Here is a 19,535-nt window from a genome sequence, read left to right on the forward strand (position 1 = left end):
GCCCCTTAGCACTGCGGCGGAATAGCCGCCGTAGAAAGGGTTAATACAGAAAAATTAGCCTGGGCTCGTGCAACAGGCGGGTCTCGTTGATCTACTGCAAAAAGCGCAGCGAGACCCATCAACAAGAAAAAGAAGAACTCGTAGCTGCAGCTGAGAAGGCTTCAGGTACTCTCATACCAAAAGTGACTGGGAAATGAGCATAATATAGGCAACAGATGCGTGGCAGGTGAAAACACAGACTGAAAAAGAAAAGCCACACAAATATAGGCTCCAGAACAACTACCAAAGACAGCTTGGGTGGAATGCAAAAGATCTATTACCTTCTAGCACGCATGGTATATTGCGGGCCCTCTGAAGGATCCTTTGGAGGCCTGGAATGGCGGGGCTTATGCTTCACTTCGTGTACAGGTATTCAGGTTAATTCCCAAACAGTCATGTAGGTAAGAGCATGGGTCTCTCTTTTCACTCTAGCGCCCACAGGAAGACTGCACTGTTTCGTTGATGAGAAAGTTGTGGTCTACAAACACTGGTGACTGCAACCATCTAAAGCGCATCATATTTTGTAGGGGATCCAAAGAACTGTATGATTCAGTGGTCCATTTGTGATCCAACAGTCTTTACCAGTGGTGGCCTCGTGCATCTCAACCAACAGTGGACAAATTCTCTGCAGCATCTAAATACGATAGTTGGAAGAGACCACCATAAAATTAACATGGTTCTCTTCTTGAGAATGTGTCATGAGTTGCATTCAGATGTTGAGGGCTTATGTTGTTAAATAGCTTTACTGATCCAAGGAGCAGAAGCTCAGATTTGGACTTGTTGAGGTTCAATCCGTTATTGCTCATTCATTAAAGGATACCCCATCAATCAGGAAAATGTGGTAAATAGGCTGTTCAATATGCTAAGAGGGCGGACAATAGAATAGAACAGGAGCAACATGACATTTGCCTGAGTTGAAATAGAGAGAATTCAGACAATTCAAACTTTAAGCCATTTCATATTTACTATTGAAGAAGACCAGACATCACCTACCTCCAAAACCTTCAACACCTCTGTGACTGTAGATTATTGGAAGCAGTTGGCACAGGAGTGTCAACAGCGGCCCAGATCTAAAACTAATAATATTGCTTCGAGACCCTCCTATAAAATGTCCTGTACTTCTGTAAGCCGTGTTTCTGTACATCTGTTTGGTATGTAGGCATACTTCCACGTAACGAACAATGAAAAATGACCTGGAGTTGAACCTTATCTTCCTGCTCCAGAATCATCTTCAGTAGAGATGTATTAAAATGCGGCTGAAAAGTTTCACAGCAGATTGGGTCAAATTACATATTTCTTTTTTTTTTAACCTGAGGACTCCCCCCTCCCCACCCAACCCCCCCCACCCCCCCCCCCCAACCAACCAAGCATAAGAAATCCGAAAACAATCTTGTAGTAAGAATCAAGTGAACAAAGAAAGCTAAAAGTTCAAGGAGCAACACCCTCAACAATGTGGAGGGAGTGAGATTAATTCATTTAATGTTGCCTCAAACTCCAGAGGGAATTCCTAGTATTTGACAACTGAGTTAGGATCATTAGAAAAGGGGATGTTAACCAGATTGCTGTTTGAACGGGGGAGAAATATGCTCGTGTGTCAAAAGGTGCCAAATGTTACCCTAAAATAAGCTCGGGGCGCTTGGGTGCAGCACACAGGTTATATCACAAAGTTGTTGTAGAGTGATTTATGTAGTTACGGGCTAATGTGTGCAGTTTCCCAGACTATGTATTGTGTGCTATTGCAACAGTCTGCTTGAGTTGGTGCAGGAGAGAGATGTGTTAAGCCTGTGAATGAGCAGCAGGCGGCATTGTCAGACCGATTGTTATACTACTGGTTACAATCCCCTGGAACCACAAATTTACGACTGCAAGACATGAAAGGAAGTAGTAAATACAACATGGTTTTATTCAGTGCATCTGAATGTACCTTAAAGCCAATAAGTAACAGTTTAAATATCAGTTTCAGTGAGACACACCTAAATCTTAGAATTAAAATGTTTGAAAAAGTTACAACATGTGTGAAAATAACCCATTTATTTAGATTTTCCTGTTGCACTGGCTTTATCGAAGAGATTGTTAGATTGCCTCAAATGGTATAAATGGATGGGATAATATTACTTTTGACCATGGACCAAAACAAGGGGAAAGTATCAACCTATGACACTTGAGAACGTAGATAAAATTGTAGGGTGCCAGACAACATGTAAATTCCCATCATAATTTTATAGGTCAGTTTGTACTTTTCTGCAGAGCTCAGAACTGTACATTATTGTAGCAGGAAACTGTGGGAACGCAAAAAGAGTCAATGGCCACTTAAGAACTACTGAAACCCTCATGCCCATCCCACCCTGCATACCCACCTGTATGATAATATAACTCATTGGGAGAAGCACGTAAACATCTAGGGTACAATTAATGCCCACCCACGGTTCAGTTAGGTAGGTCAGTCAGAGGCCATCAGTGGTGTTCACACAAAAGGTGGTTTGAAAGTGTCAGGTTTGATCCATTGGAAATAATTCTGTCTTGTCTAAGGAGATTCCCCTATTTTTCAACGTTTTAGACCTTTTCAATCCATTGACGGCCTCGCATTTGTGTTCATGAATAATCTGTAAATTTGCAGAAAATTACCACTCCAAAGGCTTGCTCAGAACTCTTTTCTAATTTAATTAGAGCATAGTCTGACTAAAGTTCTGTCTTCCTGCCAATTTTGGTGTAATTTCTGTCTGCTGTGTTTGATGTAGCAGACAGTAGAATATTATTTGGCACTTAAAATGAGAAATGTTCCAAGTATGTAACAGATTTTGTACCTTGTGCCGATGTTGTCAAGCAGCAACAGGTTATTAGCAAATCAAAAAATCAGTTTCTTGTGTAAGTAGCAACTCACCCACAGCTACAGATTTGCTATCACTGACACTGTGATGTCAATATTTTGTATTGTTGTTAAAGTACTACAATAAATAAGGTTTCTCTACATGTTCCATAGAGAAATCCATTCCAATTTCAAAATTGGTAAAGAAAATTTAAAAAAAAGAAGTGAGAAAAAATAGCTTGGCAAGTGGAGTCCAATTCACAAAAAAGGAGCACATTTGCTTCTGTAAAATACACCTATATAGGGGTGTGGAGTTACTATTTTTTACTATTCACCAGCATTGCCAATAGTATGCCTGGAGAGCTGCACTTTTCTGCTTGTATATAGTGCTACATAATAAATGCTTTTTTTTCAACTGTGGGGAAAACATTTTCCCTGAACCTGACGGTGATCCGTTCCCTTTTTTCCTCGGAATCTGGGGGAGATCCGTTTCTTCAGTCGTGGAAAGGCAAATTGCCAACCATTTTCCGGGTGGGAAAGGGTCAGATAGGAGTTTGTGAATGCCCATAAATGTACACATTTGCTGGCATTCCCTGTCTTACAAGGCAAACAACACCTTGTTATGCCCGCTTCCAACCACTTGGAAGAGATTTACTGAAGAGATCTACAGCAGACAAATCATTTACTCCTGCCAGTATGCCTTTTGTGAATTCCTGGCAAGAGAAAATGTAGGCATTTTAGTCCCAAATTTACTGCTTAACTGCCTATGTGAATTAGTTCCATGCTGTTTTTGTAAGCATTACAAAAGGGGATGATGGACGGAACGTTTGAGCAAATCAAATACTCACCCCCAGTCAACTGATCTGGGTTTAATCCATCACCATTCTTTAGCTCACTCTGCCACCCCAGTTCAGACATGGCCATAGGATGCTTGATTCCGGTCCAGGGAAGACATGGCTTGGAAGTTCGGGCTGGACTGTTCCCATGAGGCACAGGGTCGAGGCTGATTTGCATATGACCATGTCTGAACTGGGGTGGCTTGGTGAGCAAAAAAAACAATGGATTTAGGCCCAGATCTATGTACTGGGGTGAATGTATGACATTGTTCTGGATTCTGTCCATCAACTGTTTTTGTTTTTGGAAGCATATCATTTTATTTACTCTTAAACAATAAATGTCTTGGGAAATTGTGTATTACATAGTTTGCCACACTACAAGTTTCTTTGAGGAAGTTGAGGGCATTGAGTTGTGTTAGTAAAGGATGTGGTAGGATGGGAATGTTTCATGTTGCGAGTCAAACGGATTGTTTCAGATCAAGAACTTTGCAATAAACGCATGAATGAAATGCACATCAGATTCATTGAAAGAGGATACCCCCAAGCCATCATTGATGATGCCACCAAAAAGTTGCAAATATCACTCGTGAGAAGGCGCTAACACAATCGACTAAAAAAGAAGACACCAGGATGGTGCTAGTGTCAAAATAGTCTACACTAAGTGGCAGATACAAAAAAACATACTCATCCATTGGCGGATCCTTGCAACTGAACCAGATTTATAAAATTTGTTTGAACGTCTACCTATCTTCGCATATACCAGGGCAAGCAACTTTAAAGAAATTCTATCCAAAGGCAGTGCTCCACAAATTGTGTATAAGGGAACCAGACCATGCCTTAGTTGCAACAACTGGAATAATATTATCAAGGACAACAAAATCAACCATCCAATGAAAGGGACGGAAATTAAAATCAATGTGAATGCAACATGTGATTCGTCCAATTTAATTTACCTGTTGAAATGCCCATGCGGGAAAGTTTATATTGGAAAAACTGAGAGGAAAATAAAAACCCACATAAATCCAATATACGGACCAAGCAAGAAAGATCAAACATTGCCATGCATTTTCTAGAACACAAACATACTGTGGCGCAACTAAAATTCATGGTGCTGGAAATCATTGAAAAGAAAGAAGGCAGAGACAACAACAAAATACTGTTGCAGAAAGAAACCGCTTGGATATACCGTATGCAGTCCATGAAGCCATCTGGGCTCAATGACCGGATTGAATTAAGCTGCTTCCTATGAGTACCCCTGATGGTACATATGGACACATTGTTCAATTGTAATGACTGTTAATTATACGACTGTGCATGTATAACTTATTGCAAACCATTGTCACACTGTGTATCTGGCATTACACTTTTTCAAATGACCTGCATCGTCCCACATTCCCTCACGTTCAACACCCTTCTAAGATGTCCGACACCTTTTTTGGGTGCATGTAAGTCCACCTTTTATTTCCACCCTTACCGATCATCAAGCCATGAGTCCCTCATTTATTTTTATACATCAGTTTCATACGACCGCGCCAAACCGGCACCGAACACACGGAAGCCTATCTACGCCTCTGGACCTCAAACCAAATTAGACGAACATCCATGACAATTTCAGTAAGTCGGGCGCGCCCGTCTCCCATTCAAACCCGCTTTACCTTTCTTTAACTTCTAAGAGGCATCAATTGACCCACGCTGTTCACGTTTTATCTTTTCCACAGCATCATTGAATTTATTGAATTCAAAGACGATGTAAGTGTATTTTGTTTATCACTCACTACGCACGAACGATAAACCTTTCCCAGCCACCTGCATTTAATTCAATTTTCACCTGGGTTAGAACGGTCCACGGTTTAGAACACTTACACTGAAGACCATGCATGACTACTTGTTTGTATACACTGCAATGTTATATATGTTGATTTAATCGTTGCGCATATTAAGTTATGACTATGGGCTATGAAGGAGACTGATACTACTTTTAAAATTACAGGGCTCCTTGAGAAAGGGCGATTGTTGCCCGAAATGCATCGGAGCATTATTTCGAAAGAAAATTTGTATTGTGAAACAAAAACTCGCATTGTGAAATAACAATGGATAAAGATATTCAAATAAAATTGTGATGAACTCCTAAAAAAACGCATTTCAGAATCTAGTGGAGTCTGTTTTACACGAACCCCAACGGAGTGCCCACCGCAGGGATGTATGCATAACCTATGCACACACTCACCCTAAGATTTACATTAGCGTAAACGGACGGTTACGCCACCTGTAGGAGCACCTTTAAACAAACAAAATCCAAAAACCAACTTCATCCAAAAACATATACATCTAACTCAGAAGCTGTGCACCGCACCCATAGTATTATTCAAATGTTTCATGGAGAACATCTGTAGATTTTTAGGTCTTGGCTCACAAAGCATGCACTGTCTCGAAGAGAGTGTCTTTTTTATCTGTGGGCTTATATGCCGTAAACAAACAGGGGGAGAGGAGGATATTAGAGACTAGGTCGTCCTCCTAAGAGTCAATAAGAAACAAAAGCGGGTCCCAGTCATGGGACCCTGAGACCTAGCTCAGTTCAGGTGTATGGTTATGTTAAATCATAATACCTTAAAGAAAGAAAAATTTCTTTCTAGTGTCCCCTGACTCACCGGGGTTTCCCCACGGTGACATGCTTCATCATTGGGGCCCTCCCAGTTCTCTACGAAAAGGGGCGTGCTGCGACTCACAGACTACGTAGGAGCACTTTAGTGTGAAATGACTACGTGTGGTGCAAAAAAGAATAAGTGGAGTGGGTGTGTGTGAGTATTAAAAATACCATACTTAGTGGGCCTAACTGTTTTATTGAGCTCCTATGTAGGTATATTAAAAGTGGGGTTAATGTCACTGTAGGGCAACCTATAATGTGGTTGACTCAGTGATCAATATGGTCGACATGTTTCATGCTACCCCCTAGCATTTCTTCAGGACCATGCAGGGACCAGCCCTGCATATGCCACTCCTAAATCCCAATAGTGGGGACAGTGAATAAATCAAAAAGATAAAGCAATATTATTTGCATGCATTTCTAGTAAAATACATACTTTTGTTCCTCTCAATTGGTAGGTGCTGTAAAATAAAGCACATTGTTAATGACAGACCTTCCCCTCAGGGAGGTACACATAGTACATTGCCAGCCGCTCTCATTCTGTGTGTATAAAGAATGATTTGCGCCATATTGGCGCGTGCAGGCTTTCTTTAGTCAAAAAACGTCGTGAACCTTGTTCGTGAATTCACACAAATAAACAAGACAGGACTTATTGTGATCAAAACATATAACAAACCCAACATATACAAAGTACACAGATTAAGAGAAACTCCAATAGTTACTTTTTAAAGTGAGAAATGACACTTCCTGGTCACTCTGGGGGGTCGATTTCACTTATGGGATACACTGCTGGAAGGACGAGGTACACATTGAAAACAAGTCGTTATGTCGGAAATACCGCTTCCGTGAATAAACACGTTGTATTTTAAAGTGGCTTTTCCGTCGGAAAAGAGATTTAGTACTTACATCCTGTGTGGTGAAATCGCGTATTTCTACCTACTCAGTACACCTCCCCGGGACCGCATCTTGCCTTGTTCCCGCCCGGCGGTTGTATTTGTTTGTTCCGGTATTGGAAGAGGGAAGGTACGCCCTCAACCCCTAGACCGGTCTAACTATGGCGGCCATCTTAGAAGTATGCCTCAACCCGCGGGTGCCCAGAAAGAGAGGAGGGTTTTGTTTATCTGGGGATTTTACCAATTCCGGCTACGTCGGTTCGAGACTGGCCATAGTCTCGGTTATATCAATATGTTTTATATGTACAAAGGGCAAATATTATTAGCAGATTCACAGAAATTAAGTGAAAAATATCGCAACCGAATTAAATCGAGGCAAAGTTGAAATCATCGCTTGGTGTGTAAAGTTTAGTTCAGTGCAGACCCGAGGTGTGTTATAATAGTTCCTCCGTCTGGTTACTTAGCCTCATGTCAGTCAGGGGCATGTCTAATAGATTTTTAGGAAAAACAATATTTGGAAATAGAATTAATTGACGATTGCTAATCGTAATAAAAGGTATAACTGGTGTTGGTGGCATGCCGCTTGATAGTGAAAGATATATCAGAAATATATTAAAGCGGCCAAAAAACTTGGCAAAGGCGTCTCATTTGGCTATGCTTCAGGTTGGTATTGCACTTATTCTGTAGAATTGCAGATGGAGAAAAAAACATAATCGTGAACCCTACATTATATAAATGCACCCCAGGGAATGTCATCGTTCAACCCGTGGGTGTCCGTACGTAATCTGTACACCCATCGTTGTTCGCGTTCATGTAGGAACCTCTCTTGGTTTTCTTTGGTTTTAGCTGTTTCCAATACCACCCACCTCATGTCATTGGGGGTGTGATTTGATTCGATGAAGTGATTTGTCATTCTTGTTGTAGTCCTTTTGCACCTGATGGTGCTGCGATGTTCCACTATCCTAGTGCTCAATTTGCGTGTAGTCATCCCGATGTAATGCAAATTGCAAGTGCATGTAATCATATTCACTACTCCGCTGGTATTGCAATTTGACATTTGTCTCAATTCCCATTTGCTTCCATCGTTGAAGATCACATTTTTCGTGTTGGTTGTCAGATGGCAGACGCTGCAATTGTTGCATGCATAATGGCCAGTGGGTAGGGTTTGTTGTCTAGCAGGAGGTTGGTTGGATCTTGGACGTGTGTGTGGACCAAATGGTCTTTGAGGCTCTTGGCACGTCGATGGCTGAACATTGGGGTTGGTATGGTTAATTCTCCACTGTTTACAATAGGCCAATGTTTTTTCACTATTTTAGTGACTTGGTCTGATACCTTTGTGAGCGTGGTAATACAGATTGGTCTCTGATTCTCATTTGTGTTCCTCATCTTTGGTTCCAACAGTGCATCCCTGTGGTTATTGAATGCCCGTTTTTTTGCATTTCTTACTAACTTCTCTGGATAGTTGCGTTCATGCAATTTAACACTCAAGTCATCCGCCTGTTTTTTGTAATCATCTTTGCTCGAGCAATTTCTCCTCAACCTCAGAAACTGTCCGAATGGGTGGTTCTGTTTTAAATGCCTTGGATGAAAGCTGTCATACTTCAATAAACAGTTCCGGGCTGTAGCCTTGAAGTGTGTTGTGGTCTTAAGATGTCCCTCTTCTGCTATAATGTTGAGATCCAGGAACACTAGTTGGGATCTACTGAGGGTTATAGTGAATTTTAGGAATGTGTCCTGCTGGTTCAGCCATTCAAAAAAAGAATTTACTTCGTCTTCACTGCCATTCCATATTACTAGAACGTCGTCTATGTAACGTTTCCACAATGTGATATGGTTTCGGTATGGGTTGTTGTCATGTCGTGAACCTTGTTCGTGAATTCACACAAATAAACAAGACTGGACTTATTGTGATCAAAACATATAACAAACCCAACATATACAAAGTACACAGATTAAGAGAAACTCCAATAGTTACTTTTTAAAGTGAGAAATGACACTTCCTGGTCACTCTGGGGGGTCGATTTCACTTATGGGATACACTGCTGGAAGGACGAGGTACACATTGAAAACAAGTCGTTATGTCGGAAATACCGCTTCCGTGAATAAACACGTTGTATTTTAAAGTGGCTTTTCCGTCGGAAAAGAGATTTAGTACTTACATCCTGTGTGGTGAAATCGCGTATTTCTACCTACTCAGTACACCTCCCCGGGACCGCATCTTGCCTTGTTCCCGCCCGGCGGTTGTATTTGTTTGTTCCGGTATTGGAAGAGGGAAGGTACGCCCTCAACCCCTAGACCGGTCTAACTATGGCGGCCATCTTTGAAGTATGCCTCAACCCGCGGGTGCCCAGAAAGAGAGGAGGGTTTTGTTTATCTGGGGATTTTACCAATTCCGGCTACGTCAGTTCGAGACTGGCCATAGTCTCGGTTATATCAATATGTTTTATATGTACAAAGGGCAAATATTATTAGCAGATTCACAGAAATTAAGTGAAAAATATCGCAACAGAATTAAATCGAGGCAAAGTTGAAATCAAGCCTTTGAACCTTCCTCCAACATACTAATAAGTCTGGATGTTGAGAGCTTATATACAAGCCTCCCCCACAGAGAAACCCTGGAAATCCTTGAGGAAGTTCTATTTGACTGCCATTGGGATTACAAAACTCCTAGACATGTGGTGCTTGAATGTTGCCGCTTGGCACTCACTGAAAATTTCTTTCGATTCGAAGAAACATTGTACCGTCAACTACATGGGACGAGTATGGGCAGCACATTTGCGCCGAGCCTGGCGGGCCTTTACGTTCATCACCTCGAAAAAACAAAAATACTGCATGACAACAACCCATACCGAAACCATATCACATTGTGGAAACGTTACATAGACGACGTTCTAGTAATATGGAATGGCAGTGAAGACGAAGTAAATTCTTTTTTTGAATGGCTGAACCAGCAGGACACATTCCTAAAATTCACTATAACCCTCAGTAGATCCCAACTAGTGTTCCTGGATCTCAACATTATAGCAGAAGAGGGACATCTTAAGACCACAACACACTTCAAGGCTACAGCCCGGAACTGTTTATTGAAGTATGACAGCTTTCATCCAAGGCATTTAAAACAGAACCTCCCATTCGGACAGTTTCTGAGGTTGAGGAGAAATTGCTCGAGCAAAGATGATTACAAAAAACAGGCGGATGACTTGAGTGTTAAATTGCATGAACGCAACTATCCAGAGAAGTTAGTAAGAAATGCAAAAAAACGGGCATCCAATAACCACAGGGATGCACTGTTGGAACCAAAGATGAGGAACACAAATGAGAATCAGAGACCAATCTGTATTACCACGTTCACAAAGGTATCAGACCAAGTCACTAAAATAGTGAAAAAACATTGGCCTATTGTAAACAGTGGAGAATTAACCATACCAACCCCAATGTTCAGCCATCGACGTGCCAAGAGCCTCAAAGACCATTTGGTCCACACACGTCCAAGATCCAACCAACCTCCTGCTAGACAACAAACCCTACCCACTGGCCATTATGCATGCAACAATTGCAGCGTCTGCCATCTGACAACCAACACGAAAAATGTGATCTTCAACGATGGAAGCAAATGGGAATTGAGACAAATGTCAAATTGCAATACCAGCGGAGTAGTGTATATGATTACATGCATTTGCAATTTGCATTACATCGGGATGACTACACGCAAAGTGAGCACTAGGATAGTGGAACATCGCAGCACCATCAGGTGCAAAAGGACTACAACAAGAATGACAAATCACTTCATCGAATCAAATCACACCCCCAATGACATGAGGTGGGTGGTATTGGAAACAGCTAAAACCAAAGAAAACCAAGAGAGGTTCCTACATGAACGCGAACAACGATGGGTGTACAGATTACGTACGGACACCCACGGGTTGAACGATGACATTCCCTGGGGTGCATTTATATAATGTAGGGTTCACGATTATGTTTTTTTCTCCATCTGCAATTCTACAGAATAAGTGCAATACCAACCTGAAGCATAGCCAAATGAGACCCCTTTGCCAAGTTTTTTGGCCGCTTTAATATATTTCTGATATATCTTTCACTATCAAACGGCATGCCACCAACACCAGTTATACCTTTTATTACGATTAGCACTCGTCAATTAATTCTATTTCCAAATATTGTTTTTCCTAAAAATCTATTAGACATGCCCCTGACTGACATGAGGCTAAGTAACCAGACGGAGGAACTATTATAACACACCTCGGGTCTGCACTGAACTAAACTTTACACACCAAGCGATGATTTCAACTTTGCCTCGATTTAATTCTGTTGCGATATTTTTCACTTAATTTCTGTGAATCTGCTAATAATATTTGCCCTTTGTACATATAAAACATATTGATATAACCGAGACTATGGCCAGTCTCGAACCGACGTAGCCGGAATTGGTAAAATCCCCAGATAAACAAAACCCTCCTCTCTTTCTGGGCACCCGCGGGTTGAGGCATACTTCTAAGATGGCCGCCATAGTTAGACCGGTCTAGGGGTTGAGGGCGTACCTTCCCTCTTCCAATACCGGAACAAACAAATACAACCGCCGGGCGGGAACAAGGCAAGATGCGGTCCCGGGGAGGTGTACTGAGTAGGTAGAAATACGCGATTTCACCACACAGGATGTAAGTACTAAAGCCACTTTAAAATACAACGTGTTTATTCACGGAAGCGGTATTTCCGACATAACGACTTGTTTTCAATGTGTACCTCGTCCTTCCAGCAGTGTATCCCATAAGTGAAATCGACCCCCCAGAGTGACCAGGAAGTGTCATTTCTCACTTTAAAAAGTAACTATTGGAGTTTCTCTTAATCTGTGTACTTTGTATATGTTGGGTTTGTTATATGTTTTGATCACAATAAGTCCTGTCTTGTTTATTTGTGTGAATTCACGAACAAGGTTCACGACGTTTTTTGACTAAAGAAAGCCTGCACGCGCCAATATGGCGCAAATCATTCTTTATACACACAGAATGAGAGTGGCTGGCAATGTACTATGTGTACCTCCCTGAGGGGAAGGTCTGTCATTAACAATGTGCTTTATTTTACAGCACCTACCAATTGAGAGGAACAAAAGTATGTATTTTACTAGAAATGCATGCAAATAATATTGCTTTATCTTTTTGATTTATTCACTGTCCCCACTATTGGGATTTAGGAGTGGCATATGCAGGGCTGGTCCCTGCATGGTCCTGAAGAAATGCTAGGGGGTAGCATGAAACATGTCGACCATATTGATCACTGAGTCAACCACATTATAGGTTGCCCTACAGTGACATTAACCCCACTTTTAATATACCTACATAGGAGCTCAATAAAACAGTTAGGCCCACTAAGTATGGTATTTTTAATACTCACACACACCCACTCCACTTATTCTTTTTTGCACCACACATAGTCATTTCACACTAAAGTGCTCCTACGTAGTCCGTGAGTCGCAGCACGCCCCTTTTCGTAGAGAACTGGGAGGGCCCCAATGATGAGGCTTATATGCCGCCCATCTTTTACCATTGGTAAACTTCAGCATCCTTCTCATTTTCTTTGATGCCATCGTCATGGCTTGCGGGCGTCATGCCCTATTCTTGTATTTGGTCCTCCCATAGAGCATGGGCAAAGTACAATGCTTCTTACACTGCTCCCTTTCGTGGAGCTATTTTTTTCTCTGTTTTCAAGCACTCCATAGGAGTACTTGTGTTTTCAGGCCGTCTCCCTTGTACACATGCACACATACCACTACAAAGCCTGGGTTTGTACATAAACTAATGTATTTCTTAAAAAGTTGTTAAAACACAAACAGCACCTTCGACCCCTGATCCAATGGTATTGGAGTGCTTATTCCGCCCTCCACCTTGCCATAGTGCTAACACCAGCTGATGCTATTAGAGTGCTGTAAGTGCTCACCAGTTACATTACACAGTTACCCATTTATTGTCATAGGCAGGGGTAAGCATAAGTGATTTGCCCAGAATCGCAATTTATTCAGCCGACCCAGTGATTCAAACCTTGCTCCCCAGTTCCCCTGTCTGCCACTCTGGCCATTATGGCACACCCTCGCTTCACTTTAAGGCTCAGCTGTTTCTCAGTATCACTTCCACTTATGTTCAGCAAGGCCCCGGCTGCACTAAACAAGCATTGGCGAAGCCATTAGATCTCGGCAATGCCCAAGCTATTGGCCTTGTCAATGTGCGCATCTTTTAGCCATGTTGTCTAGCAGCTCATCCGCTGTTCAGCGAGGCTGAAAGTCACTGAAAAAGTCCCATGATGCAGCTAGCGCACCCCACATTATATCGCTTTTTTGGGTTAGGAGGTACAGGACAATAAACTCAACATGGGAGCAAAGAGACTCTGCGTCGGCTCAACCTCATGTGATCCTGGACTTTCAGGCATGCTGAACAGCAGATGTGTGTGTGTGTGTGTGTATATATATATATATATAAATATATGTGTGTGCATAAATATATATTTTCTTGCTTAATCTGTGTGCCAGGAAATATACAGAAGGTAGCTAAACTTCCTATGCATTCTGGTTAAATGACCAGAGAATAATTCTCAATACATCTTTGTTTCCATTCTTTTTGTCCTGTATCAAGGATGAATGAAAGTATTTTTGTTCCCTTCTGAAGTCGGTTTAATTGTTTATATGATGACATATTGGGAAAGCAATTAATTGATATTTTTTCATTCTCTTCTTTTCAGGTTTTTTGATGACTTGGAGCAGAGGCACAAAGACAGTGAGAATGCTTTGATTAATGATATCAGTGACATAATGGAGGATCATGCTGTGAACCACTTCAAGCCTTACGTGATCTATTGCTCCAACGAAGTCTACCAACAGAGGACACTCCAAAGGCTACTGTGAGTGCAATAAAGTGCCCTTAGAAGTCAACTGAAACCATATTTGTCAAGATATGCTGCATAACTCAGTCTGTCATAAGGGTTTGGAGAGAGGCCTCTCAATTTCTAGGCTGAAACACTGCTGTGGGATAGTGGTGTCCTAGCTGAGGTAGGGAAGCCTAAAGCGTTTCTAAAGTGGGTTGTAATCGTAATAACAACAAGCATTTACAATGCAATAGGTCTCACATTTGCGAGAGTTTAAGCTATTGGCATTGTAAATGACAATGCCTGGTATTTATCTGTTTTGATAATCAACACATAAATAATAGGCATTGTCATTTGCAATGCCATTAGCTCAAACTCTTGTAAATGCGAAACCTCGGCCGCCAGTGTCCTTCGACAGTGAAAGCACGCATGGCGGGCTGAATGTTTCAGAATAGCATGGTGTGTCAGCAGTAGGAGAAACTCATTAAAGAAAATAGTTCTTACAGACTAAAGAAGACATACAGTGTAACAACAGAAGTAAAAAGAATAGTCCTCATGAGAAGCTACTAATGAAGACAAGGTGGTACTAAGGAGGGACTAACAAGCCTATTAGCGAATCAGCAGCCAGCATTTCAAAAGGACAGTGACACAAGCCAATAAAAATATGGGCAGAGAGTGGGCAGGGCTGCAAGTCCATATTCTAATACAGTATCCCTCGCAGAGCAGCGCATGCGATGCCCAGGTTCGACCTAAAAATGGGGGATGCGTAAGAAGAGAGCAGGTGGGTTTCGATGGAAACACTCAGGCAGGAATACCAGTTGACTTGTACAGAGACGTTCCACCGTCCTGGAAGAGCCCCTGCTAAAGAAAGACATCTCATTGATATATAGGAAAATAGTGTGTTATTTTCTGGATGCATCGTTCAAATTGAAGACTGACGCAGGAAATGATATTGGATAAATAGTAGGATTGGGAGGAAATGTTGAGAGCTAAGGATGAGGGAGCAATAAGTTCTTGTTTTAGTGGATTCAAATACATATCCTTAATAGGTCATATTATACCAAAACGTCACTCCATGAAATGGGGAAAATTGTGACAGACACATGTTGCAGCAGATGCAGGCTGACCGGGAAATTTCCACATCTAATATGGGCCTGTACAGAAGTGAAACGGTGTTGGGATGAGGTACAGGAATGCCTGTAGGTGGTAACCGTACAACAAATGTAAGACTTAGTTAAAACAGTGGTGCTTAATGTCTGGGGAGGGAGGCTGGCCACCCTAGTACATTAAGCTGTTTGCAGTGTTGGGGCTGATGGTAACAAAAAATAAATATTAGAAAGAGGTGAGGAGTGGTTGATACCCTGGATATAAATACATAAAAAGAAGACATGCACTGGTGCATATTGCCAGAGAAACACGCATATGACTGAAGAGGTTGTCCTAGGAAGTGGGGGGAGATCTGGCAAACCTGGTAATGACACAGGAGAATGCCATTCAGTGTATTTAGAATTTTTGGTGTATTGGAGCCCAGAGGAGGAAAGAGGGGAGTGAATGTCTGTTAATATGTAATCCATAACTATGTGTCCTGGACTCCTGCTGATAGCCCATGGGCCCTGACTTGGTTTTTAATTATTTGTTCTATTACAGTTGGCTTTTAAAATAGTGAAATTAATAAAACATTTTAAAAAAGATATGTACATAGAGCTTTGCAGTGTAAGGTGGTTGTGATACGAATATTTAAACAATTTCAATGTAAAGATTCATAATTGGATTAAGAAAAAACAAAGAAAAGAGAATGCAAATTCCATAATCAATCCCTTTAAACTGGAGTACAGAGTAGCTGAAGCAGTATGCATCCAGATTCCAATAACATAGACATAATCATAGTAAAATAAATATAACTCCCGGTGACTTAATCGCTCTTTCTTTCTTAAGCCTCAATTGTACCTTTGTTCTAAGGTCTAAACTGCAGCATCCAAAACATTTGCAGATAAAACCTATATCTGTGGTTCCTCGTTGTTATGTTGTTACATTATATTTTGATGGGTATCCTAACTTACCCTATAAATAGATCATTATTTCGTGATTGTTCAGTATTTGTTTAGCCTCTTTTGGGTTTTAGTGTTTTGTAAAGAGATTTAAGAAAGTGGAATTTCCTAAAATTCTGTGTTTGTCAGTGTATTAGAATGAGGGTAGCTGCAACCCTATGTCTAAACAAAACATAAATAGTTTTTGTTAATTGAAATTAAACCTATTCAGCTGACTTTTTTATAACAATGTTTTACATGTACTTTAAATGGTACGTAAGTGTTACCCTTTTGAGTGGATATCTAAAATGAAGGTTGTGGGGTCCTTTTGATTGGTCGCATAATATAAACCAAGGCTTGACTTTACAGGCACAGTCTGCATAATGATGACTTGGGGTAGTAGTCAGAAATTTGTTGACACGTTTCAATGGGTAAAGGCTCTTTCAGTCCGAGAGTTAAAATAAGTTATAAATCTTCACCTACAGGTTTCTGAGTCTTGTGGTTGCAAATTTACTTTTAAGCATTCACAGACCTTTCTGGAAGCACATGGGGAAGGCTCTCTTCACTTCCAAAGTAGGTAAACGTTAGAATACCCACTGAGCTGTAAGTTTTTGGGGGGTAAAAGTCACATGGAAGTAAGATGTAGAGATGCAAATAGCTCTGTGGTTCGGACCCGCTGTTTCTTGTAAGTGATCATTTAGAGCTCTGTTGCTTTCAGAAACTGTAGTGACAGCTAGGATTTGAGCTAGTTTTTTATGTCGAGCCTGGGCAGTAGTGGAGTACGGCTTTGAAGCCCCTCCCACTGTCAGCCCTTATTTTTAACTGGTTTGTGCCACTGTCCTTGGTAAATGCTGGCTTCCGAGTCGTTGCTAGGCTTGTTAGTCCCTCCTTGGTCCAGCCTTGTCTGTATTTGTTACCTCCCAAAACGACTAGACCTTTTACTGGTGTTGTTACATAGCCTGCTTTATAAATCGGTGAGCACTATTTTGTTTAACTCCTTGCATGCTGCCGTTGGCCGACAGGAGCACTACCTCGCTGGTGCTGCCGATGGCCAATGGCCGACGCGGCCCGCCCATTTTGCGGAAGTGCCGCACTGCAGCGAAATCGCGGCCGCGGCAAAGGGGTTAATACTCTTCCCCTATTCCACCCACTACCTCGCAGCACGCCGCCCGCTTTTATTTACATTTTTACTAATGCATTTGCAATGGAATAGGTTTCGCAATTGCGAGACTTTGAGCAACTGGCATTGTAAATGACAATGCATTTTATTTATTTGTTTAAAAAATCTGCAATAATAAAAGGCTTTGTCATTTACAATACCAATAGGTCAAAGTTCCTAAAATGCGAGACCTATTCCATTGCAAATGCTTGTCTGTATGGTGGTGCAGATTCACAAAGCCCTCGTCCCTAGTTCATGGGCGCTGCGGCAGGTGGCAAGAAAGTATCAATAAAAGCACATTAAAATTGAAAGCGAAAACACCCATTGTAAAGTGCACTGGGAAGTGAGCTAGACCCATACCCCAGTTTTTAAGTGTGTGTGTGTGTGTGTTTTTATATGAGACAGAGAGAGAGAGGGCGAGAGAGAGAGAGTGTGTGTGTGTACACACACGCATACATACACTCTTTGTCTCGTACACATTTGCAAACGGTATTCTGGTTGAAATTGTAGAAATAGACATATATATCTGTATAGACGTTTATATACGTGTGTGTGAGTGCATAGATGCATATTATTAGGTCTAACTGATCAGTCTTTAAAAGGGATTATTTACCCATCTTTCCATGTGCCGTTACGTCTGTTGCCTTCATGAAGTAATGGATGTTCCACTGTTTCGTCAATTGTGCCACCTTGTGGCTAGCTGCGTGATTACATTTCAGGCGAAAATAGTGGTACAAAAAGAGTTCGTTTATTTAATTAATGCATTTTATTTATTCTCTGTAGTATATTTCTCTCTAAAGCGCTCTACTTATTTTGTAATAAACTTTTGTAATGCACGAATAGTAATGAAATACATGGCAAAATTAAGAAAAAAAATAGCACTATCCTGCTACATCCATCATTGTGATGCAAATACTTTTGTTAATAACCCGTGCTTTAATAAATTATTTTGAAGAAAGAGGGATAGCAGTCCGTGTTCTCGATGTCTTCATTTGTTTTAAAGATTGTCTGTTGAATAGCCCTGCTCTCAGTGAGGCTCTCGTGTTTCCTGTTCCTTCTGGAATCCCCAATTGGTTTACTAGGCTCACCAGAGCCTTTTTTTATTCACAGTTAAGATATCCTCTTTGTCTAAAAACCATTCCACATAAGCCTGGACTAGCGCGAATAAGCCAGAATATAATGACGGTAGCTGTTTAGCCGGACGATACAACCGGTTAAGTGCATGACTGTAACCGAACAAGTTTTTCATTGCCCCTTCAATGAACAGTTTCCGGTAGACTTTTGTGCAAAACTATGTAGACAAATGTTGTTGGGTCTTGAGCAATCCTCCGTATACTGCAACTTGTTTTGATGAATGTTTAACTTTGTGCAGTAATCCAAGACATTTTCTGCGCCCGACCGTAATTCTGCACTCCATCACCATTCTTTCTAAGTCAGCACCCTTTTCCTACTTTTAGCCATTTCTCTGACAATTCTCCTCTGATTTAGTCACTCCATGTCCTCTTTGTCCAACCTTTCTAGCCGCTAAACAACCTGGTAGGCCTTGAGTGAATTCCGCAATCTGCATGTATATCAGCAGCAACTGCTTTCTTACGGAGTGTTCTTGCTTTGAGTAAAGTTCTTTTGAGTGGAATGTGACCGTTATGCATGGCACCATTTTTGGAGGGGTTTTGACCTATGACTTGGAATGGTTCAACCCACTCTCAAAGTATATGAAAGTAGCCCCAAGTATTCTAAATCTTTTGAGATTAATAGAACAAATTAGTCATCAGCCTGCCACTTACCCATTCATCTGTGCATGAGTTTCCCAGTTGTGCTCTGTGCTGCCTCGTGTGTCTTTTCAGCTAATCTCCACTGTAGCAGAAAGGGACACACCGTTGAGCAGCTAGCACCATCATTGGTGAGTCCCAGCTAAGGTGCTCATAATGTGATTGAATATATGTTTCTAATTTGTAAGAAAATTACTTTTGTCATTTCAGAAATACCAACCAGAAGTTTAAGGAGACACTGAAACAAATTGAAATGAAACCAGAATGTGGCGGATTACCCATGATCTCCTTCCTTATTCTTCCCATGCAGCGAGTTACTCGGATGCCACTGCTAATGGATGTATGTGGTAAAGGGGCTTTGGAGGCTGGCTGGGCATGTGGCATAATTCCTAAATGAAAGTGCAGGTCAATTGATCAGTATTTGGTTTTAATGGAGCAGTCATTGAGTACTGAAGGAAACTGGGGGCAGCGTTTTTGTGTTCACAAGTGGTCTGA

The 19,535-nt window shown here is 41.4% G+C and overlaps 1 protein-coding gene across 1 annotated transcript in view; it reads left to right on the forward strand.

The window, feature by feature from the left end:
• The window catches only part of LOC144754552 (rho guanine nucleotide exchange factor 16-like), a 306,705-nt gene that overhangs the window by 218,170 nt on the left and 69,000 nt on the right, over nt 1-19,535 (forward strand). Inside the window, exons 7-8 of the mRNA XM_078642485.1 lie at nt 13,963-14,121; nt 19,251-19,380. Coding sequence (XP_078498611.1) covers nt 13,963-14,121; nt 19,251-19,380 — 289 coding nt within the window. The remainder of the gene's footprint in view (nt 1-13,962; nt 14,122-19,250; nt 19,381-19,535) is intronic.

The sequence above is a fragment of the Lissotriton helveticus genome, chromosome 5_1 (genome assembly GCF_964261635.1).
Source record: "Lissotriton helveticus chromosome 5_1, aLisHel1.1, whole genome shotgun sequence".
Lineage (NCBI taxonomy): Eukaryota > Metazoa > Chordata > Amphibia > Caudata > Salamandridae > Lissotriton > Lissotriton helveticus.